General features: G+C 39.5%; 2 protein-coding genes across 10 annotated transcripts in view; both read left to right on the top strand.

Annotated features, from left to right (window-relative positions):
* Positions 1–16,743, top strand: part of Mid1 (calcium-permeable channel component Mid1) — a 39,528-nt gene extending 22,785 nt beyond the window's left edge. For all 6 annotated transcript variants that reach the window (XM_020946887.2, XM_020946879.2, XM_086828733.1 and 3 more), the window contains exons 4-6: positions 9,921–10,582; positions 10,759–10,916; positions 10,986–16,743. In XM_020946887.2, coding sequence (XP_020802546.2) covers positions 9,921–10,582; positions 10,759–10,916; positions 10,986–11,998 — 1,833 coding nt within the window. In that variant the 3' untranslated portion in view covers positions 11,999–16,743. The remainder of the gene's footprint in view (positions 1–9,920; positions 10,583–10,758; positions 10,917–10,985) is intronic.
* A 1,036-nt stretch (positions 16,744–17,779) lies between these two features.
* Positions 17,780–21,614, top strand: SiaT (beta-galactoside-a-2,6-sialyltransferase). Of its 4 annotated transcripts, none has more exons than XM_020945078.2 (7): positions 17,780–18,140; positions 19,432–19,629; positions 19,698–20,270; positions 20,647–20,744; positions 20,807–21,086; positions 21,145–21,242; positions 21,314–21,614. In XM_020945078.2, the coding sequence occupies exons 2-7, from the start codon at positions 19,449–19,451 to the stop codon at positions 21,482–21,484; spliced, it is 1,401 nt and encodes a 466-aa protein (XP_020800737.2). In that variant the 5' UTR covers positions 17,780–18,140; positions 19,432–19,448; the 3' UTR covers positions 21,485–21,614. The 4 variants fall into 4 exon arrangements, with proteins under 4 accessions (XP_020800737.2, XP_086684863.1, XP_086684864.1 ...); XM_086828737.1 differs by having other exon boundaries at positions 17,792–17,962; XM_086828738.1 differs by having other exon boundaries at positions 17,881–17,979.
* Positions 21,615–24,782: the final 3,168 nt, after the last annotated feature.

Genomic DNA, 24,782 nt, shown 5'->3' with positions numbered 1-24,782 from the left:
GAACATACTCGGCATGACTGAATGTCTTTTTAGCCCATTCGCTGCATTCTTTCCGGGGGAAAAGTTGCAGACGTTGCACCCACACTCACACGCCCACTCACACCCAGACCGGCATCCTTCAATACCCACACCACTCATTCAAGGAGGGAAATCGACTTTCCCAACACATTGAGTTCTCGGTTTGTGCATTATTTACTTGTGTGTGCCACTGGCATCCATTGTATTTGAATTGTCAAATCAGTGGCAGCTTCAGGGTAGGAGAGAGAGAGACCGGGGAGAGAAACCGGAGGCCACAGACGGTGGCACAATGGCCGGCAATGGGAAGTGCATAGACAAACAGGCGAGGCAACCTCCCGGGTCTCTGTATCAGCGCCCTCAACGCCTGACTGCCTCAACCGGACGGAAGCTGCAAAATAAACTAAGCATTGCGTTTAAGGAAAAATAAACGAGGCAACCAGGGAGCAAAGGGAGCAGTTGCCAAGGCAGTTGCGTGGAACTAAATGTTACAGAGGTCTTTGAAATATTTATCACTTTGAAGAGAAAGCGAAACAAAATGTATCAAAAATCACTTTAAGAGTGGCATAATTTCAAGGGAATTTAAAGAAGGATAATAGTTTCTGTGAATTGCATCTGTCAAAGGCTTCTCTTGAAGCCGCTGTATATTTATTTTTCGATTTAATCCCTTTTGAAGCATCACCTTCCCTATGATCCTTACGGCATGAAATAAATCTATGAGAACGAGTCCAGCTTGGGTAATTAGCTTAACGCCTTCTATCCAAAGAATCCATCTTCTGGGGACACATCCCACCTAATTAAGTGCTAACTAATGTGTTTGTCCATAGGACAGTGGACAGCTCAACTGGCTCGTTAAAGCCCAGAGCCCAGAATGCTAATTAGAAAGTGTTGTGAAATGGAAATCCCAGTGATATGTCCCTTTAAATGTATACATTATATGATTATATATGCCAGTGAGTGTTTGCGTTTTAATGTTTATGCATGTATATGCTGGACGCTGTGTACATAAATTCCAACACTTGTCAGCCAACATATCCGTCATAAACATTTCACATCAGCCACAACGTAAATTTCACTTAAATATGCAAATTTCTTTTTCCCTTCAACCCAGAAAAAAGAAAAACATGAAGGGGGAATAGAGGGTTTGGGGTTGACATTTCAACTGTTTCGCGAAAGCTTCGGGCTCAAAGCAAACACGTTAATTGAAAAATTTAGCCCACATTCATGGGCATAACAGATATATATATATATATAGAAGCCAGCAGCGTGTATATTTACAATAGAGGAGGAAACGTTGTTGGCCAGTTATGACAGGCAATTAAATTTCGACTAGGACAGCATTTTGTTGCCCAATTAGCCGAGTCTGCCAGCGATTTATAAGCAAAGGCATGGGTAGGAGAAGCTGGAGCTGGAGGAGCAACACTTTTTGCCACTTTTCGGGTTGACAACAGACAACAATTATGAAAAGGCGCCAAACGAATGCGGACAGCAGCTAAACAAATGTGCCAAAAATGTTCATGATAATTTGTCCCGACACCCTTTTAAACACTCATCCGCCCTGTGGACAGTGGACAGTGGACAGCGAGGCCATGTACCCTGGACCGCTTTTAACCCCCCATTGAAGCGATGCTGCTGCTGTGGCATTTTGTTATGGGATTTTGTGGTTTTAAATTTTATATTTGTCGGATGCAGCACGTAGAGCCACTGGCCCGGGAGCGAATGGAAATGGGAAATGGGAAATGGCAGCTGGCGGATCGGTGTATCAGAGCTTTATGTCCTGCACTCTGGAGGTAACACGTGACCGTGTGGCAAACAAAACAAACGAAGCAATGAACCAGCCAACGAAAGGGAAACACAAGGAGCTGCAACACAGAAGCAGAAGCGCAGAAAGAAAGTGCCAACGGAGGAGGAGGACGAGAAAGAGCTGAAGGAGGTGGCTGCTACATAATGGCACTCGGTTGCAAACCGAGCTGCAAAAAAAAGCAAGGAAGAAAAACTACTGTGGCGAAGGGGAAACCCCTTTTGGCCCCGCATAGACACACTCGCAGAATAGCAGAATGGATGGAAAATAAAAGTTTATCCTTGGGCCACCAGCAGCAGAAGCATTACTTAAGAGCAGGGGGAGAGGTCCTGCGGGGTGGCACACTGTGTGTTGCTGCTGCTGCTGCTGCTTATTGCCATAGCCAATGCGACAACACGTGCCACAGTTGGTCAAGTGCGTTGGCGTTGGCAGTAGCGACTGCCACTATGGCCCAGGCACTTTGAGCTGGTTAACAAAATAAGCGAACAACGCACACACACTCTGTTCGTTGGGTGTTTTCATTGCAACCATTCCAGTTGAAACCGAATAAGTTATTTGGCCAGGACTCCCTTTAACACGACCACAGCAAGTTTCTCTCTTAGTTCATACATCGATTTTAGGTTAAATTCTTAAGATTATAGCGAAATTTGAGGTTTTCTAGCCAGTTATAGGAATAATATTCTATTTGTAACTGACTAATTTGATGAGTTCCTGGGAAACTGGTAACGAGATGGATTAGCTTACTGATATAGGATAAATTGTAAATTAAATTCATTTTCAATCGAATACTATTTAATTCAATGACAATGCTCACTTATCGATAATATTCATTCATCCATTTATTTATATCTCAACATTTATTAATATACATTTTCCACAATTCATTAATTTAATAAGAAATTAAATGAATGCAAATAGTTCATATGATTATTTCGAACAGCTGGCATATTGTTTTTTAACCAAAAAGTATTTCTCAGCTCGAATTTCTTATGTTATACATAGTAGATTGATATAATTGAAGTATTTACTCTGGTGAAACAATGAGCAGAAAAATTTCGAAAATTTGCATTTAATGGTTGTAAAAATCATCGTTGATTGTTATTTATGGAGTGAATTTTAATAAATGTGTTTTAAATTTTGCACATATAAAAATCTGTAGCCTACTTATATGGGCCACATTTCACACACACACATATACATAACATAAACACACACACACTCGCGCACACGCATCGTTTCGTGAGCCATTATGCAAATTGGCAACAACACGAGGCCCCAGGAATCGGAATGGAAATCGGGGAAATAAGGACCAAACAGGATGAAGGGGGGAGGGGCAGAAGGTAGAGAGTGAGAGAGTGGGAGAAAGTCGAGCCAGCTGTAATGCCCGGCTCTTACTACTCATAAATTTACTGCAATGGTACAAATCAAATCATAACTTATTTGCATACATACGAGCCTAGCTGCCATGTATGTGCGAAGGTCCTCAATCTGCAGAACTGCGACTGTGTGTGTGCACTGAGAGAAATAGCGAGAAACTATGGTTTTTAGAAAGCTTGCAAAAATATCTACTAAGATATAATAAAACAGGGAATGGAATTCAATTATTGTTATCAATTTTACCAGGAAAGTTAAGGTTTAAATGTTCTTTATTAAATATATATAGTAATAGTAGTTAATTTTTAACAAGTGAACTCTAGTAGTTTTCTAACATTTTATTGCCAAACCTATTGATTGATTTGTCAAACTTTTTCTTCGCCTGCACTTGTGCCCCCATATCAATTACATTACATAGTCCAGGGCATGGCATTTTGTGTGCTGCGCAAATCTTTGCCAAATTCAGTCACGTTTTCATAACACACTGACCAGGACCACAACAGGACCCCAATGAAAGTGTATTAAATTCATGCTGAAGTTGGGGTTTTTCTGCACACATACACACACACTCACACACATACATTGGGCGCTTAGAAAGCCATAAAATATTTATGTCTCAGCCAGTTTGCGAATGAATTTGAAGGCCAATGCAGGAGCATAAACTTTGATACACTCAACCGGCCAATCGAGCTGCGGATTGACTTGGTGCCGGGTGAGAGTGGTTCTTTGGCAATTTGGTTCTTTGGTTGGTTGGTTGGTGGCCAAGGGAATCGATAACGCAAACAATATGCAAGGGCAAACAAAGTTGTTACCATTTCAGCTGGTCATCGTAAAGAGGTCCTTTCATCGAATGCCTTTTTTTTCTACTTTTTGTGTATTTTTCAACGACAATAATTTGGCTTTATTAACCAGTGCAAATAACAAAGGTTAACTAAAGGGTTTCACTTTACTTTTTTGCACTTACCAGTTAAGTAGTTCTTCAAAAATATTTGATTTTTAATAAAAAGAAAATATAAAGGGTTTTAATTAATTAATATATTCAGTAAATTACGTTTTTTTGGGATAAATAAAAAGGGTTATTGTTTTTAATAAATTAAACAGAAACAAATTAGGTTTTGCCATAGTCAAAGTTCAGCGATTCGATACCCTTTTTAATGACAATAATTTATAAGCTAAACAAAACATTGTGCACTTAACTGGATAATGAAAATAAAATAATAACAAGAAAGGAAGCTAACTTCGGCACGCCGAAGTTTATATACCCTTGCAGATAGAAATTCTATGACTAGGAATCCATACCATATAAATTAAATATATTTGTGTTAAAAAACAATGAAGTAATACCTGCTTTCATTTCATTCACCTATACATATTATATTTGCAGTTTTACATTCACAGATTTGCATTTTTCCTCTTCATCAAACGATCGTTTGTATGGCACCTATATGATATAGTCGTCCGATTTTTATGAAATTTGCCACAAAATTTAAGACTAATATAAAATGGCTACACCTCAAATTTGATGAAAATCTGTTGAAAACTGAAAAAGTTATAATTTTTAATTTTATTAATTTCTCGATCGTTCCTATGGGAGCTATATGATATAGTAGCCTGATTTTCATAAAATTTTATACAAAATTGTAGAGTATAGTAAAATGGCTATATCTCAAATTTGATCCAATTCTATTGAAAACTGAAAATGTTAAAATTTTTTTTGTAAAAATTTTCCGATCATTCCTATGGCAGCTATATGATATAGTCGTCCGATCCGGCCCGTTCCGACATATATACGAGTGAGAGTATATAGAAGGCTAACTACAAAGTTTCATTCAGATAGCTTCAAAACTGAGAGACTAGTTTGCGTAGAAACGGACAGACGGACAGACGGACAGACGGACAGACGGACAGACGGACAGAAGGACAGACGGACAGACGGACAGACGGACAGACGGACATGGCTAGATCGACTCGGCTGTTGATCCTGATCAAGAATATATATACTTTATATGGTCGGAGGTGCCTCCTTCACTGCGTTGCAAACTTCTGACTGAAATTATAATACCCTGCAAGGGTATAAAAAGCATGAATTTGATCTGAAAATGAGAAAGGGATAAGCAAATAAGCTAGATGCTGGCCATCAGAAAAAAGTATGGTATAATTTTCGCCATGTTGTTTGTGCCAAACCCTGTGGCTTATTTATATATTTTTATTATTTTTCTTTTTCTTTTTTTATTACTCATGTGCCTGGGCAATGTTTGCGTTATTTCTTTGGTTCAACGGCTTATGAAATTATGATAGTAAAACCCGACCGACTACGGCAATGGCAATGGCAATGGCAACGGCAGCCATTTGAAAACTCGTAAATCAACCCACACGCAATGTCTGCTCCGTTTGGCAAATATAAAAAGAATTTTTTCAGCTTTCTTCTGAAAAGTAAAGCAACAAACACACAAGGGAAAAATTCAATTATTTGCCATATGAAACGGTCATTGACTGACTGATGGTCAATGGCAAAGGTTGCTCCTTTCTTTGTTGTCCTGCCGTTACCCTTAACCCTTGGGGTTGGCCATTAATGTTTACGAGACAGCCAAGAAAGTTACAATATATATATATGTTATGTGTATGTGTATGTATATATATATTATTTTTGGGCTGTGGCAGGACAACCCCATAAACATTATTCCTATTGATATGTCCTGGCTGTAAACACTGACTAAAACCTGCTGCTGGTGACGGTGGCAAAATAAATGAAATTAGAATTTCATTCCCTAATCTGAATTTACAATTAAGCCCCAGCTCATTGGCGCACAACGGGCGACTCATTATCGCATATTGAGTTTCCAGTTTTCCGAGTTTTAAAGCCGCAAAATCGCGTTCACATCCTATATGCCCATTTCCCTCCCATCCGGCCAATCTGGGCGACAGTTCGACAGGAAGTGGAACGAACGGAGCGATGCGGTGCGGCATGAAGGTCATACAGTTCGATGGGCAGGGCATAGCTCCGGCTTATTTACTGCCCACATGTGTGTGTGTGTGTGTTTGTGTGAGTGTCGCACCCCAAGGATCAGCATCCGGCTGCCATCCTTCCACTCCCCATCCTATCATCCTTTGGCTGCAGGCTGCATGCTCATGTGCTCATCCCTGATGATGGTGATGGTGGTGGTGTCATGTCGGCGTAATGGTCGAAAAGGACGAAAATCGGGACTTTGCGTGTGGAATGACTTCTGCGTCCCGCATTTAAATGAAGGCAAGCTTAAATGGATTCCCTTGGGTGCCTTCGCCCTGGGGATGAGTTTAAATCCACTTCTTCAGCTCGGATTGATTTTCGCCTGTATTTAGCCTGGCCCGCATCCTTACCAATTAAGTTTGCACCTGTGGCCCCTAATTGAGTTCTTGCCTTGTGCGACTTTTTATTTTGGCGTCGGAATTCATTTAGTGTGTCGAGTGCAGAGTGCAGTATCTTGGCGGTGGTGGAGGCAAAGATGGAGCAGGTGTGACATCTGGGACTCAAGTTATCCTCCACGTGCCACTGCCTGCCTGCATGGCTGGCTTCTCGGCGAAGAACACTACACACACACACACATGAGACGGTGTCCTATTAATGGGGAATAGTCTCTCTCTCTCTCTATCTTTTTTTTGTAATTAAATAATAATTTAGCAAGCTGGGGGATAGAAGGTGAAGATGCGATGACGAACCCGCCTACGCGAGCCAACGCCACTCTCAAAGTAACCAAAGCAACAGCATATATAACATATAGAAAAGGATACACAAGGAAAAACTGTTTATATATATTTTTATTTAGTGTAAACATGAAAATCCGATTTAATTGCTAAATTAAATATATAATAAACAACAAGAATTGAGCAAAACTGTTTTATTAAGAAGTTTTTCTTCTTTTAAAAAGTTAAACATGTTCAAATATATGTTTTGTTTTGATAGATAACATTTAATGTTAAAGATAATAAGGATAATAATACCTCAACAATATTTTAGGAATGAATTACATTTAATGTAACCCAGTTCGTTGATTTTTCTGATAGATTTCAAATATTTTTAAAGCATTTCTTACCCATAAATCAATATTAATGTATAAATAGCTTATACATTATCAATTTCAATGATTTCAATTATAGGTAAATTTAAACCTTCCTAAACCCATAAACTGTGCTAAGTAGAATTTTCCTTAGTGTATACATTCGTGTGTGTATCTGCGGTTTAATGTCAGACACTCGACGAGTTTATGGGGTCGTTGTCTTTCATGGCCAAAACAAAATGAGTGTAGTTCTTGATGAACTACTCACAAATGTTTTAGCAATTTCAGTTTGCTTCCATTTCTCCCGGTCTAAGGACACTCTCCTCTGATTATTAAATTGCTTTTCGCAACTCAAAATTTGTGAGTGTGCGTGGCCACCTCAGATAGAAGCCACATGTTGTCACCGCGGCGGAATGTTAGGTTTTTCCAGCCGCAAACACCATCACCCGCAGTGACAGCAGCAGCAGGAGCATTTGCACCTTGCATCAGCATCAGCAGCAGCATCAGCATCAGCGGTGGCAAACACAAACAATTAGCCTTGCCAGTTGCAGTTTGGCCGCAGGGCCAACGGTGCGTATGCGTGATTTATGAATGCGGTTCACGATTTTGCGGTTATTAGGCCTGGGCGTGATTAGTACACCCGAATTTTAGGAGAGTGAGAGTCGAGGAGAGGTTAATTCAATTAGTGTTGTGTTTGCATTCGACCCTAGCCAACAGCAGTGCTTTGTTTCACTTAAAATATATGTAGTATATGCAATATATGCAATTGTATGTGCTGGCACAAATTCGATAATTGATTTAGACAATCAATGCACTTTAACTTGAGGCAATCAAGGAGTCTGTATAAATATTGAGCCGATTTTCTGCTCCTTTGCCTGCCAGTGTCTCCAACAAAATCCACATATATAAACGATTTCATGTGTATTCATACACATACATATAAAAACAATGACTTTTGTTGGTATTTTATTTTTTGTTTTGCCGCATTCCCAATGAAAACTGAAACTGAAATTTCCCTCCCCTTGGCAGGCAAATGTAATGGCAGTGCAGACACATTGATAGCCACAGAAATGTTGGCAAATAGCAAAAATTTCACCTGAACCAAAAATTCTCTGCAGGCCATCGTGGAGTTGGTTTGTTTGGTATTTGCCTTTGACCAACAGTTATGGCCCATCGGTGGGTGTTAGTCGGTGGGGATGGATGGGGGGAAGGACTGGCCCAGGCTGGGCAGGAAATTCCGAAAAACTACTGGCAATAGTTCTGACAGAATAGAAAATCACAACAAGGCCGGCAGTGGCAGCAACAAACAGCAAACAGTAAAAATCAACAACGGCAAAGAATAAGCAAAAATATTTTCCCTACCTGGCAACAAATTTGCTGGCAAATGAAAAAGCTGTTGGACAGACAAACAGAGGGAGGTTCATAGTGGGTGGTGTTCAGGGAAGGTTGGAAAATATGGATGGACTGATAGATATGTGGATTCGAAATTAATATGAAGAGTGTGCATTCTATGGCTGGCATTGCAGCGGCATACGGGAATTTCCAATGGGTGTTTATATAAAAGCAAAGTTTTTATATAAATTTATATAGAAATGGCAGTCAGGTAGCTGCAATTGATTCAGCAGATTTCCTAACTAAAAATACATCAAACCTTTTTGTGATGTGTGTGTATGTCCTTTGAAATAGTTAATAAGTCAGCAAAAGGGAATCCATTTTGGTTATCAAATAAAACTATGCAAAAGTATTGCAGGTATTTCAGGATTAAAAAGAATTTAAAAAAGGTTTTAAAGTATGCAATGCAGTATTTGCAATTCAAAAATATTTGTTTTAAAAGCGATTTAGTTACTAAAGTTCAATTTAATTCATTTTTATACATTTGCAAGTTATTTTTAAAGTGAAGGAGTCATTTCCGACCCTATAAATCGTATATATTTTTGATCAGCATCGAAAACTGAGTTGATCTAGATATGTTTCAGCGAAAAAGAATTTTGACCCATTTTTTGAAAATTTTCAAAAATTGGCAAAAATCTGAATTTTTAAAATCTTTATATTTTATATGCAGATGTGTTAACCTATCAAAAATTAGCATAGAACAGCATTCCGAATTTAAATTGATGCAATTTTACTATAGTTATGATATTTTTAAATTTCAATATTTCCCCAAAAAGTATCATTTAGATATATAGATTTCAGTTTCTATAATGCACATTTTACATATATTTTATGTTGCATTTTAAAGCCAAAATGCTATTTATTTATGTTTTATATATGAGCGCTTTTAAATAAGTTTCCTTTAGTTCAATTAGCAAGGATATACAAACTTCGGATTAACAAAGTTAACTTTCCAAAGTTAGTTTCCCTTTGCTCTTTTCCATTCACAACTGACTCGAATTTTATTAAGAGTTGTCCTGCTAATGTTTTATTGTTGAAACCAAACTATAATATATTTAAGAGGCCTGCAGAATGAATTTGTATCAAGAGACTACTCAATAATATATTGAGAGAGATATCCGCACCCGTGCACATACATACATACTACATATATAGAGCTCTTGAATGCCTAATTGTGCCGTAATTCAATAATTTCAATTAAATTCTCACAGCACACAAAGAGAACCCATTTCGGATCGAAATAATTTAAATGTGGCCCAGGGATTTCCATAATTGATGCCCATTTTCAATTGCTTGTTTTGCAGGAAGCATATCGTCGCTGGGTCTGCAGTACACTAGTGCCATACTTTGCCGAGCCAAAGGACGTTGCGCCAGGACCAGGAGCAGGAGCAGGAGCGGGAGCGGGAGCAGGAGCAGGATCCTCCGCGGGCAAAAGTAAACGCTCGGCGAGAAGTGGAGCGAGGGGTGAGGTGGCGGCAATGGCAACGGCAACGGCGACGGAGGCGAATGGAATCAAGCATAAATCTCTGAAATTAATCAGCAATAACAATAAATCAAATAACGGCAATAACATGAACGAGCGTCAGATTAATCAGAAGCATGACAAGAGCTCGAATGCGAGAGCAAAGGCAACGAGCCAGGACAATGACCGCCGCCGCAGCAGCAGTAACAGTGTGGAGGATGCGATTGGCAGGGACCTGGCCCAGACATTCTACGATGTTGTTGGCCTGTCTAACTCACGCCACCAGGGTGAGGAGGAGATCCTGGGAGTGGCCATGGGTACGGGCTTGGATGACGGCAATGAACCAGAACCAGAGACGGAGGCGGAGGCGGAGGCGCAGGCGGAGACGGAGTCCGAGGCGGACATGGAGGCTGAGGCCGAACAACAATCCAATAATTTCATATCGACTGCCAATAATTCGGATCCCAGAGCCACGGATCCAGTGATATCAAAACTACACAAGAGGTGAGAGGATAAGTATTCATTTGGGTTTAAATATAATAACTATTTTAACTATTAAGGTAGGATGGAGCCTTGAAGTTATAGCTGGCCCTATAGTTAGATTGATTTGAGGAATAGGCTATTGTTTATTTAGTTATAAAGTAAATAATTAATCCATTATCTCCCCTGTATCCCCTTAGATCAACACGCAAGGAGGAGTTCCGTAAGCGCCGCCGTATCCGGCCCTGCCTGAGCGTCTGCCAAACCGTGGAACAAAAGTGCCCCTACCTGCTGCCCGCCGATCGCGCTCCAGCGCTGCCCACCCAATATGCCGGCGAGCCGACATTTCTCTGCCTAGGTAATAGATATAATATATATCCTTTTAGATCCTTGAGTGCTCTTACTCATATCTATATCCATCTGACAGATCAAAACATACCCGAGACAGGGGCGCAGTTGGAGAAGTCAAGCTACGGTCCCAACGATTGCTGCTATAGTTATTGCAATGGTCCCATGTCGGGGATCTGCACTGTGTGCCAGAAGTTTGCCGCCCCAAGGATATCGGAGGAGGATGCTTCCACTTCGACCAACTCCAGCCGGCGTGTTCATAACATCACGCTCTCGCTGAGCTCACATCCCGGCGAACATGCCCGGGCCAAGAGCGTGGCTCTGGCTCTAAGGAACGTTAGCCGCACGGGCGGTGATCCGGATGCCATGCAAACCCTGCTCGATCGCCTGCCGTACTATGCCCGCCACGATGGTGTCTTCTACTATGACGAGGAGGGTGATATGCCGCAGGCGCCGCTCTCCGGCGACTGTGCCGCCGTGCCCTCCGTCTCCAGTCGCTGCACAATACCGTACTATGCCTCCGGCACAGAGGCCGTGGCGAATCCGCCCACGCAGCTGCTGGTCTGGCTGAGCGCCCTGCTCGGCCTGCTCAGCAGCTGTGGAGCGGCACGGCAACGCTGGAGCTGTCAGTGGAGCGCAATGGTCGGTGGTCATGGCAGCAGGGTGACGACGGGCACGGGTCGTGGTCGCCAGGCGGTGACCTGCGAGGCCAACTGCCATGAGCAGGAGCTGGTCCGGAGCGGGATCAGGAATAGGAGCACCAGGGAGCAGCCTGCCAAGCCGCCCAAGGCCAAGCCAGCGAAGTCTGCCTTGGGACTCTCGAGCGCATCCCGCAGCTGGTCCTGGTCGTACACGTACAAGATGACGTGCCGGAAAGTGCGATACTTCAGTAGCAGGAGCAAGTTCAAAGGCCTGACCAACTACGGCGGGGACGGGGACTCCCGGCCGAGTGCGGTGCGTGTGCGGGTGCATGTGGAGGAGGAGGGCGGGTGCATTAGGACTAGGAACTATCGCTACTTCTACTACTTCAACTACAACATAAACGATTGGTGGCGGAGATGGTGGCGCTGCCTGAGCACCGGCGCCTTATAGTGCCTGCGAGCGGTATGCGGCCACCTACACCCCCGGGTGGACGAAGCTAATACGAACTCCCCCTCTCTCTGTCTCTCTCCTCTATTTAGCGAAATACTGAACCGAAACAGAAACAGAAATATAAACAAAAATAAAAAAGAATCCATGCAAAAAAACCAAAAATGGCCAAAAACCAAATACTTATATAATAGCTAAATCAGAAGCGGATGCATAATACATAGATGTGGCATAAATGATGGCAGGATGGATAAAGGATAAAGGATATGCGTAGCAGACACACAGTAAACACAGACAACCCCCAATGGAAATGCGAATTAAATGAAACGTAAAACAGAAACCAATTAAATATTTATGGTCCTCTTTCCAATGAAATAAAAACAAGAAAAAAAAAACAAGCATGAATTAATTATAAATCTCTATTGAAACAAAACCAAAATAGCATATTTTATTACAACTAGAACAAAGAATATGAATATTTAATTAAACAAAAAGCAACTGCCACAAGAATAGGTTTTTTAGATAAACGATAACGGAAATACCAAAAAAGAAACAAAAAAATAACATAAAACCAAAAAGATTTAACAAAACGCATACAACTAAATTATAAAACCAAACTGGGGAAACCGATAAGAAATATAAATAGTTAATAATTTAATTACTGGCGAGCGAAAATACGAAAAGTTTAGGTTAGCTAAAAAAAAAAACGAAAAACCAAAAAAACTGAAGGCAAATTAAGAAATCCAAATTTACTAGACTAAAAAAAAAACTTGAAAACTGCGGAAATGAAGAAAGGGAAACCCCCTTAAGGCAGGCTAGAAGGGAAAAACATAAACAATTTGTCAGAGGCCGCGTATCAACCACCTTTCAAAACAAAAACAAGTAAAATGCGAAACGTGAACTTTACTTAAATTAGTTTAAACTTAAAACCCACACATAGGCGATTATGTATTGGGAAAATAGCATAGTCGAGGGCGGTGGGAGCGATTTAATTAACAATTAAAACAATTAACGACAGTGGAAATCCGCTAAAGTGTCTAAAAATGTCTTTATTTAGTTAAAAAAAAGAACCGAGGAAAGGGAATATGAAAATGGAAACATAACAATTTGTATAATCCAAGTAAAAATAAACAAGAAAAGAGCCAAAATGGAAAAACGAGATGAAGAGTATATAAAGCGCACAGTAAAAACGTATCTTTAAGATTCATCGACCGCCATCGCGAGAACGGGGACTCTAGAGAAATTCGGATTCGGGTAACAAATGGAAGCATTACCAGGATATTTAGACCATGCGCCACATTACAGCCTACATATGTACGGATATATGTATGTATGTACGATAGATATAGTCAACAACAACAATGTGCAACGTAAACAGCAAATAAGGTAGCGATCGAAGAAGGAGAACAACAACAATATGCCTACTATATAAATACTAACAATGAATAATAATACTTTTTGTAATAAAGTGAACCCTATGTAGCATATATATATATATTAATTATATATATGAAATATATATATTTATATAATATATATTGTCTTAACTTATCGTACATAACTTGCAGCAGAAAACGAGAAACCTATGAGAAACAAAACAAAAAAAAATCCAATGAGAAAAAAACCCCACAGCAAGAAAAACCAACCCATAAATGAAAAACAAACAAAACAAAAATGAAACGTAAATAATTAAGAAATATTCAAATAATTAGTCGTATTTGGTATTAACTAATTAACTATTAAAGTAAGTACTAAACAATTTGAGAGAATCTCTGATAGAGCACACTCGCCAACAAACACACACTCTCACTCAGATATAGAGACGCATTCTTTGAGCACTCTCTCCCAACGATTCAGTTCTTCAGATCACCAAATCACCACCTGTCCACCTGTCCACCTGTTCACCTGTTCACCTGTTCACCTGTCACATCCCTCACTTCCTTGATACTTTCCCATGTTTCCGGGAAAAGTGTTTGGTTCGTTTTCCTCTCTGAGACCCATTTATCGAACGGTTTAACCCACTGCAGGCAGTGTCAGAGTTACCAAGTTTTTAAGTCTATTAAAGGGAATATATGCTTTTCCGACATGAATTTCTGCGAGAATATTTGCATTAGAAAACTGACGAAATTACTTTAGGAGGAGATATAGGAATACGATGCCGTTGATGGTATGGATTTTGTTAGATGTTGTAGTAGAAACGTAAAGAAAACATGATATAGAGCAGCAGCAGCCTTCACATCTATCATTCTCTCTATAAATCTTTCTATATCTTTCTCTCTCTCTGTGTTTTATTATATATGTATATCAATAAATCATTGTAAATACAGATAAAGTATGAACAATTCAACTCGACTTCATCAAAGTCCTTTATCATTATTACCCAAAGTTTCATTATTCTCCGATTATTTCTTCTACACTTCTTTTTTGTGACTTTATGATTCATTCGCCCCAAAAAGTTTCCGCTAATTATGGGTACTCTTTCGATATATATAATATATATATGCGAGATATATAATGCAAAGTATGTGCATGGGGTTTACGTGGCCGAAACAAACTTTTCATTTTATCTCGGCTCGTCGACTGTATGTACATTTTGAGGCGAATGCAAGACATTTTCTAAGCAAAAATAATAAAACAAAAGGCAAGCATGAGCGGTAGGAGGGCGGGCGGGGGTGATGATACCGTTATCAAAACATTTCAATGGCAGAACGAAACGGAAGCGGAACAGAAACGGAAACGGAAACGGGGAAACGGAGAAAAAAAAAAGAAGAAAAACAGAGTCAGTAACAGCAAAGGAACAGAAAGAGACAGACAGCCGCTGGCACAAATTGCGCGCATATAGAATGCAAATTGTTATGAATTATTGTGTACTTTTGTAAAACTTTTTGATATATATAATATAGTTAACATGAATAGATGCCTAAATAATAATAAATTAAATGTTAATTTATTTAAATGTAAACAATAAATAGAGAAGGAACTGGACGCGGACACGGACGCGGAGGGCGGGCAATAGGGCATTTCCCGGTACGATCCATAGGTCCGACCCCCGAACTCCGGCTACCCCGTGGGGCATTTAGCGTATATACGAAATAAATTTTAGGCGTTGGACGACGGCACCGGAAGTGCGTGGCAAGGATCACAGCATCCCGCTACCCGGGTCCCTGCGCTTAGAGAAAAATAACTAGTTGAATTGTGTACGTAATGTGGGTAAAAAGAATCATAGCACCAGATCTGATCCATCGATTGGGCATTACTTTACAGTAGACAAAGACAACAACTACAAGAACTACACTGCATTGAAGCCATCTCATGCGATCCAAACACACACCATACACACACACACACACACACACATGAATTTCAAATCCAAATCAATAACCAATTAGCACGAATTATACAATAATTTTTGTAATTGATTAGCCGCTGCCACACAGACAGAAAACATTAACAACAAAAAGATCAGTCGAAACGAATAGCTCCGCTGCAGCGTGCGCTACCAATTATTTTTTACAAAAACCAAAAAACTATTTAAAATATGTAAAAAAAAGAAAAAATACAAAACACAAAAGCGAAAAACAAAATGAAAGAGATTTTTAAACACCGAAAAACCGAAATTGGAGACACGAAATTCTTTTTAGGCCAAAAATGAAATTACATAATTGTGTGCCAGGACAAAAGTGACAAAAAAAAAAAGAAAACCAAAAACCAAAAATAAACATAAAGATATAAAAACCAAAAATGAAACGTTAAAATGTGTTGTATTTGATATCATGCAAGCGAGCACAGAAACCAGAAACAATGGCGAAAAAGTAAAGTAATAATATAAATGAAATTCATAGCGTCAAGTCAAATTTAATTTAATTAAATGAAAACATAGATTAATTTAAAGGAAAGCCACAAAACACACACATACACACACAGCTAGCAAACAGGACAAAACAAACAACAACCAGAAAAAAAATGTCTCCGTAAAACTGAAAATCCCATAGAATTTCCCGAATGAAAATGTTTGCCTAGTGAAAAAATCGAAATTAACAATAACACAAGCCCACTCCCCTTCCAGATAGCAGAGTAATTTAGTGAAAACTGATAAAAACAAATAAACAGAAACGTAAACTCTAAAATCCCACATGAGACAGCTAAAAACTTTAAAACCAAAAACCAAAAACTAAACTGAAATCTTCTGTACTTGTTATTTAAAACCAAACAAAAAATACAAACTTAAGAGAAAAAAATAAAAAAGAAAACATAGAAAATCAACAAATTATAAAAAAACGATAAAAAATCCAAAAATAGAACACGGAAAAACGAAATTTCATAGTCCTTAAGCTAAAATCTAAAAAAAAAGAAAAACAAAAAAACAAAAAACGAAAAGAAAGTAAATTCCCCCAGCCAAAACTATCTAAAGTAATGAAAATGATTTTCAAAGACGAGAGGACGATGATGGAAATAGTAATACTATGTAATAATAATGGCAACTGGCATAATTATGGTAATTGTAAAATAATTAAACAATGACGTAAACGTAATACCAAAAAACGGAAAAAAAAATCGAAAATAATAAAAAATAAATTGTTGTTATTGAATGTATTTGTATAGAAAAATTATTATGATTATGACGATGAATAATAAATGATTACAAAAATAATAATTATTGTTCAAACCGAAAAAGCAAACCAAAAAAAAAAAAAAAAAAACAAACAAAAAAACAAAAAACAAAACAAATATATATATATACGAGAAAATGCCTTTGACTTCCTGACTGACTTGGGATGGCAAAGGATCCCCGAACTCCCGTCCGCCGATGACACGTGCCAAGTCCCATGGGTTTGGTCCTCCAACAAAGCTGCTTTATGGATGCTGCGAAAGAAAAGTTGGGGAAAAATTGAGGGGGGAAAACATCTAGCAAACAAAATAATTAAGAACTCCCAGGGGAAAACAAGGGACAGCCTAGGGAATACAGCATATGAAAAGCCTGGAAATAACAATATAATTAACCATAAATTCATTATTTTGTAGTTGGTTTTCTCGTCTGCAAAGTTGGTTTAATTTTGTGGTCGATTTTCTTTTAACGGAAGGCATAATTTTCCTACTGAATGTCATAGTTCTAGAACTATTTTGCAGACTTAGGGAACTAAAGATCTAAAGAAAAGTCAAACAGTATGATTTAATACAAGAAATGAAAAAGGAAAAACTTATTTATTTGTCAACTCCCTTATCTAGCTGCTTGTCGAGGTGATTTGAAATTTATAAAAGATCTTTAAGCTCTTCATATTCCTCAATGTTTTTCATAATTTTGAAATATTCTGTATCATTTCTGCCCCTTTGTTTCAATAAAACTCAATGTAGAGTTTGCTCTGAGCTAAATTCAATTAAATAATATTGCCAGAGCTCCAGCCAATATAATTATGCACACCAGGGGAGTTCTCGCGGAAAATCTTGATTTCCCCGATGCGGGAAACCGGCAAAGTGCCTGCAATCAAACCCGTGGAAAACTAGCAAGCAGAGCCCCCTCTGGCATGTGTGTGCGTGTGTATGGAAATCTCGCACGCACTTGCCTTTAAAGTGCTTTCCTCTGGCTTGACTTTATTCGGAGCGGGCTCAGCGACGACATTGTATTATATAACTTTCACTTTTCGAGCAGGTGCTTAGCGGCAGTAACAGCGGCAAAAACATCCGCAGCCACCACAACAACGGCACAACACACACTCTAATTACGCGCAGCCAAAAGGAAAACGAGGCGCAAAGGACGAAAGGACGAACGGCTGGCGGGATTGAGGCTCTGACGAAGGCAATCGGGATGCCGCCATTGCCGAAGCTGCTGCTGCTGCTGCTGCTGGCTCCTCCATCGTCGGGTCGGCTTGGCCAGGTTTCTGGGCTTCAGATACGTTTCGGCTGGCGAAAGGGAAAGTTCGAGCTGCGGATGCGGGACCCGGAAAATCTACAATCCGTCATAGAAATCCGGTGATTTTTTTATTCGCGTGCGTGTCAGTGGCAGACGCACTTCTTGGCGGCCGGGGGTTCCTGTTTTTGTTTTCCGTGTCCATTCAGTGTGTGTGTGTGTGTGTGTGTGTGGTGGCTAAATATTTGCACAGCGTTAACGAGTTGTGCGACACAACGGTCAACTTGTGTTTGTGTTCAGGTGCTCTTTGTGGCTATTTTTACATACTTTTTGGCGCCATCACAATGGAAACTTTAATTGCAAATGCGTCCAAATCGTTTTATTTTGGCATGCAAAACTTTATGCGAATTGACAGCGACACGGATTCGTACTCAGGTCGTGAATGCCGAAAAAGGTCAATGCTAATTGAGACTGGCATAGCAAATGAGTTGGAAATTTCCCCAAAAACAAAATAAAAAAATGTAGTTTGAAACTCAATTATAGGGAATAGTTTGAAACGTAATTGCTGGGAGCTGGATTTGGGAGAACCAAATGTTCGGCAAACTTTTTAAATTATAGTTAACATGCAGCCGGACTAAGTTGTAAATTAATAAGGATGGTTAAGGTTAAAGAGTGTTTAAATATATTACTGGTTTTGTCAGAGAAAAGTTGGTAATTTGTTGGATAAAATATTAGAAATCTCGATTCATTTAGGATAAAATTATATAAATGTTGAAGCAAAGTTTTAGTTATCCTTAAACAGTTTTTAATAGGAATCATTGCTTACTTTTAAGCAAAGTTTTAATGGCTTAAAAAAAAAACAACAAATTTATTGTACTTTTTGGGCATTTTTTAATCTTTAAAAATGCATAGTGATTGCTAGAGCAGCATTGTACATATAAATATTATTTAATGCTGATTCTTAATGCTTTTCTTTAGAAAAAAAAGAAAGGAAGCTAACTTCCGGTAAGCCAAAGTTCGTATTAACCTTGCCACTTGAATCCTAAATCGATTATAACTTTGCCAAAAATTTATTAATTTCAATTTGGAAACCTGCTTTATGCTAATTTTTATTAAGTTAACAAATCTACATACTTAATTTAACATTTTACAAAATTCCAATTTTTATAAATTTTTAAAAATTTTCAAAAAATGGAACATTTTTGAACATTTTTTTTTTCTTCCGGAGATGACTAGAAAGATTCGCCTGTTGATGCTGATCAATAATATATATGATTTATAGGGTCGGAAATGACTCTTTCACTTAGTTTGAGGCTTCTGAATAAAATTATAATACTCCTCAAGGATATAAATATTACGTAAAAATATATATTTTTATCTATACTAATCATAGTTTCCTAATAAAACCCCAAGCAATATTCGTTACAATTTCAATTATATTCCAAAAATACTTGCAAACTATCTTAACCAAGTGATAAATTTGCGTTCCTTGGTGACTTGTTTTGTACAAATGACTGCCGTCAGTCTTGAATCTTTGCCTTATTTAAATATTTATTGAGGACCCCCCCTCCCCCCTCCCCCGTTCAAATAGCGTATTATGTGTGGAGAATGAGGCAAGTGAAACGCGCATTGCCAGGTCAGTGTCAGGCGGCACATCACCTGCTCGTCATCGGCCTCCTCCTCGTCGGCGGCGCATTAATAATTCAAAGCGAGCAGCTCGGCGAGGCGAAAGCTCAGCGGGGACACAAACCGGCGCTCGGCGAGGTGAATTTGCCAGAGCGGGACAACGGTGCGTATGACTTTCTCAACTCCTTTATAGATTCTTCAAGAGCGACGGCGCAAATGTCTTCCTCACAGGAAACGGAAATGAAACTTTAAACAGCAATTTCAGCGATGCGCAGAACCATCGCAAGCCACGCAGCGTCTTCCATGTTCGCTGGAATCCCAACGAAAAGTTCATTGTGGAAAGTCGTGAGAATCCGGCCATCAATTCCTCTAAATTGGCTCCACATCCCCGGCTGAAGGTATCCAAGAACACCAAGCTGACACTGAGCCCAAAGCTGTATCTCTGCCATGACAAGCACTCGGAGCTGTGTCACAACAAAACCCAGCAGTTCCGGCAACGTATTGTCCAGACCTTTGAGAAGGCCATGATTGAGTCCGTCAACGAATCGCAGGCGAATCACTATAATGTGGACTATAAGCCGGTATTCGGGGATAGTTTCGAGGAGCAGTACTATCCCTCCACTTGTTTGGTGATGGAGGCAGGCGTGCGAGTCCTGCGAAGGAAGGATGCTCCTTTTAATAAGCTGCCCTTTGGGAGGCTCTTCCCACGGCAGAAACTCTTTCGCAACATCAAGGAAATCAAAACCTGTGCGATTGTCTCAAGTGCAGGATCACTGGCAGGTTCTAAATTGGGTCGATTTATAGGTAAAAATACTAAGAGGACTTAAATATTAAAGATTACTTAATGTAAATATTTGATATTAAAAGTAGTAGTGGAAAGTAAACTTTGAAAACGTAAACGAAAATCTTCAGTTTCATGTCATAAAACTACATGTTAATCTCACACAAAACCCTCCAATTACACGTCTTTATTAAGGACATCCACGAAACCCATTTTGCTTTATTTATTTGTAAATTAGTAAAATGCAATCGAGGCAGCAAGACTGCAATTCTGCAGCCTGCATGCACAATTAGTCGGAAGAAACCCAGCTCATGAACAATTTGATTTACTCGTGTACTCTAATTCCGTTTATTTATTATAAACTTTTCTGCTTTTAATTTTTCTGTGCCCTGCTCCCAGACACGCATGACATTGTGATGAGATTCAATCACGCGCCAACGCAAGGACACGAGGTGGATGTTGGCAGCAAAACCACAATTCGTGTGGTGAATTCGCAAGTAGATTTTAGCACGCAGTTCCGCACTTTCGAAATGCATTTACTAAGCACTGCAGTTTTTAGGTGGTGACCAAGCCCGAGTTTGACTTCACCCATGCCCCCATCTTCCGGAATGTGACCATTGCCGCCTGGGATCCGGGCAAGTATAATGGAACCCTGGAGGATTGGCTGACCAGTGCGGATTACGATCTGTTTACCAACTATGAGATATACAGGCGTCGCTATCCCAAGTCAAGGGCCTTCCTGATCGATCCTCATTCCGTGTGGCGACTCTGGCAGAGTCTGCAAATGTTTGCCGGAAATAAGCCAATCAGCCGCAATCCTCCCAGTTCGGGTTTTATAGGTGAGATATCCTTTGATTGTTTAGGGATATAAACGTATTCTTTTGCCTGCTGTTTCAGGATTGGCTTTGCTCCTGCCGCACTGTGCGCAGGTGGACTTTGTGGAGTATGTTCCATCCACACGGCTCAATGGACGCTGTCACTACTACAGCAAAGAGGTAAAACATTTATCCATCTCTCCTTGTCACTTTATATACCATTGGTGGCATTGATATGATTTATTCCACAGATGAATTCCGCCTGCACCTTTGGGTCCTGGCATCCACTGGCCGCCGAGAAGCTGATGGCGTTGGACATGAACATGGCGGAGGACGATGACATATCTGTGTTTCAGTTTGGCATTCTGAGGATACGCCGGCCGGACAAACTCCTCTGCGGCTTCAACTTCTTTGGCTACTGAGGAGAAGGAACTGGAGCTGGAGCTGGAGGCAAAGGAAGTACTTCGCAGGCGGAAGTGACAATCCAGGTGCATTTAATCAAGCGGTTTTCATCGAGTGCAATAAACCATTCAGCTTTGCAATGAATATTAACTGAAGTGTTTGCCCAGGGGCTCCTCTTGCGTAGGAGGAGGAGGCAGTCTCCCAAGTGGCATCTTGATTGCTTTTCTTGGCTGCTGACGAGAAGACAAAAGACGAAACAGAACAGAAACAGAAATTATGACTGGCTGCGCGGATTCATGTTTTCCTTTGCCATTAAATGCCATAACTGTTTGTCTACACGGGCGACCTGAGTGCAATAAGTATTATTATTATTATTCCAGTCCCAAGGATTCCAGCCAGAGTGGGTGTGGGAGTGGGCGTGGGCGAGGCGAGGAAGGAAAGTACTCATTAATACGTGATGCGGCACAACGGACGTGCAGCGACTCCAAAGTGAAGAGACAAACACAGCAGCGGAGAGTCGGAATTATGATGGCAATTTTTTCGTTGTGCTGTTGCTGGCTTAAACGCTGCGTATACGCAATTAAATAATATATAGCCAAAATAAATATCGAGATTCCATTGAACCAGGAAAAGGACACGAATCGATGCGAAACGAAATGAAAGTTATGACCCAAGGGCACTCGCCCAGCATCACAAAGGAGAGCCAAAACCGAAAGGCAATTTAAAGTTTTCAGATAAACACGATATATTCCAGCAAGTTGCTTGAACTCCTTCATTATTCCACTTGTCGGGAGTTTGCTCCTTTGCATTTCAAAGCCCGGAAAGTTCACCTAACTCGGGTTCACAAAAACGGGTAAAAACAAAAACAAAAGAGTTGCTGCTGCTGCATTTGGAATATTTTGTTGAATTTTTACATTTCAGATTTTTATTTGACAAATGCAAATAGCCAGACAATTCACGTGTTTATGTTTGCCATTGGGCAATTCTTTGTTTTGGTAATTGGACAGCACCTGGGCCTGCACTGGCCATTGGACACTGGGACCCTGGGCATTTTGGTCAACAATATTTTGACATTTTACAAGCATTTTTTCTGCTGTATTTATTTGTTATTTTTGTGGATTTCTGCGGCTAAAGCTCTCTGCGCAGGCGCGGTTGTTGCCCTCGTGTGAACGTGTTCGCCATGCTGATAAATCAAGAAAACAAAATTATTAATTTTATAGCGAAAAATCGTAAAGTGACTGCTGAGCGTGTGCAGGTCTTCTCTATGGTAATATCGCTTCGATTATGGGTGGATATTTTAGGGTACCTGAAGTAATGGGAGCTAGCTTTAATAGTTTATAAAATATTGGAATTTTTTAAACTTGATATTCCATTTAAAAACATATGGATATACCCATATATCTTGATTTGTTTTATTCTTTTAAATTGTATTATAATTTTATTCAGAAGCTTAAAACACAGTGAAGGAATCGTTTCCGACCCAAGAAATCATTTATATTCTTGATCAGCATCGAAAACTGAGTTGATCTAGGCATGTTAGAGCAAAAAAAAATGTTGAAAAAAATGTTGGCAAAAAAAATTAATTTTTTAAATCTTGGTATTTTAGATGCAGATTTATTAAGCTATCAAAAACTAGCATAGAACAGCTTTCCGAATTGAAATTGGTGTTTTTTTGCCCTAGTTATGATATTTTTTAACTTTAATTTTGCGACAAAAATTAGCATTAAAAATATTGATTTTAGTTCCTATAAAGCAAATATTCTACAACTTCTTGGTGGTATATATTTCAATCCACAATTCAAATTTTCATTATTTAAAAACAATATTTTTTAACCTCTTAATATATTTCAAAGAAAACCTTTCAGAATTGAAATTAGTTCATTGTTGTCTAAGCTATGATCAATTTAAATGCTGTCCGAAAGTATGTATATGAAATTCGTCTGTCCAAAACTAGCTTCCTTTCTTATTTATTAAGTCAAATATTAGTCGGAAGAATTACAAATTAAGCTATATGATTAAAATAAGTACAGGAATCCAAACATTTAAGCACAGTGCACAGCCTTGAGCTCGATTCCAAACAGCAGCAGCTATTCAAAAGCATTTATATCTTTCGTTCTAATAGTGTCATATTCAGTATATATCCCAGAACTAAAACCCAGGGGAGAGGCACTCCTCTTCCCCTCTTTGGATGCGCCCTAGTTGGGATGCAGCTTCTACAGATACATACATATGTAGCATGCAAATTAGAAATGTCGCTTTTTTATTGGATTTTTATCGACTGGTGAATGACAGACAGCCCCGGCCAGCCGAGAGGGTCAGCAGTGACATGGACATGGACATCTGTTTTGAGAATCGGCATCGGAATCGGAATAGCTTGTCGGCGTGACACTCCTCCATCAGAAGTTGCTCCCCTGAAACGACTTGCAGTCCAATGTTTGTGCTAATTGAAATCAAATGCCAGTGTCTAGTAGGGATGATCCGTCCACAGAGGGAGCAGGCACAAGATGATGATGATGACTCAGCTGGCAAAGGCACTTGAGTGAAAATAAACCAACACATAATAATATTTCGGTTTTCTTCATTCGGTTTTATTCATTTGCATTGCACGTTTGCTTAGCCTCAGCTGGCTGTGGTCTGGCCTGGTGCTTTTGTTTTTATTAAATTGTATTTTCGGGTTGATAGCGTTACTCAAGAGATTTCCAAGAACACCCGGGGATAGTCAGGCAGGCGAAATATGAACCATTGCATTGTCAAAGGGTTAACCCATATGCCATATGGATCCTATGGGGTGATGTCTCATACAGGGCGTGTCCCACGACCACAACACGTACTGTACTAAACTGTGCAGTCTGTTTCGGCCAAGATCCAGACAAAAGATGGCCTGCAAGGAGTCAAGGTCGACGGACAACTTTATTTATCATTCATTAAACTCAACGGGACAAGTAAGCCTGTTTATTTGCGAGGTGCGTCGGATTCTTGCTAATAAATTGTCCACATTTAAATAACAATAATATAGCTTACTAGTAAATAGTAAAGACAACAAAGAAACCGTTACAAACATAAAGGGATCGTTAAAAAATGATTAATGGTATTAAGGAGTAAAACAAGCTCACATAGTGACCTAAGAAATCATTTATAAAAGAATAGATTACTTTCAAACGTTTTTAAAGTTAAATATTATATAAATAATTATAATTATTTATTAAAGAAATTAACATAAAAATATATATCTTTCTAATGTAATAAATTCCGCATTTAATGCAAAAATTTTGAACAAAGCTTGCCAGCTTGAAGGATTTCTTTTTACCAAACCCCCCG

The sequence above is a fragment of the Drosophila serrata genome, unplaced genomic scaffold, assembly GCF_035046125.1.
Source record: "Drosophila serrata isolate PLE 108 unplaced genomic scaffold, ASM3504612v1 contig_184, whole genome shotgun sequence".
In the NCBI taxonomy this organism is placed as follows: Eukaryota; Metazoa; Arthropoda; class Insecta; order Diptera; family Drosophilidae; genus Drosophila; species Drosophila serrata.
This window is presented reverse-complemented; position numbering and strand designations above follow the sequence as displayed.

What these genes read in the sequence shown, in the direction of transcription:
- SiaT (XM_020945078.2), top strand. Translation starts at nt 19,449, where the DNA reads ATGAGGCAAGTGAAACGCGCATTGCCAGGTCAGTGTCAGGCGGCACAT. An exon ending in TAAATTGGGTCGATTTATAG is followed by an intron (nt 20,271 to 20,646) that starts GTAAAAATACTA and finishes CCCTGCTCCCAG; the next exon opens with ACACGCATGACATTGTGATG. An exon ending in TTCGTGTGGTGAATTCGCAA is followed by an intron (nt 20,745 to 20,806) that starts GTAGATTTTAGC and finishes TGCAGTTTTTAG; the next exon opens with GTGGTGACCAAGCCCGAGTT.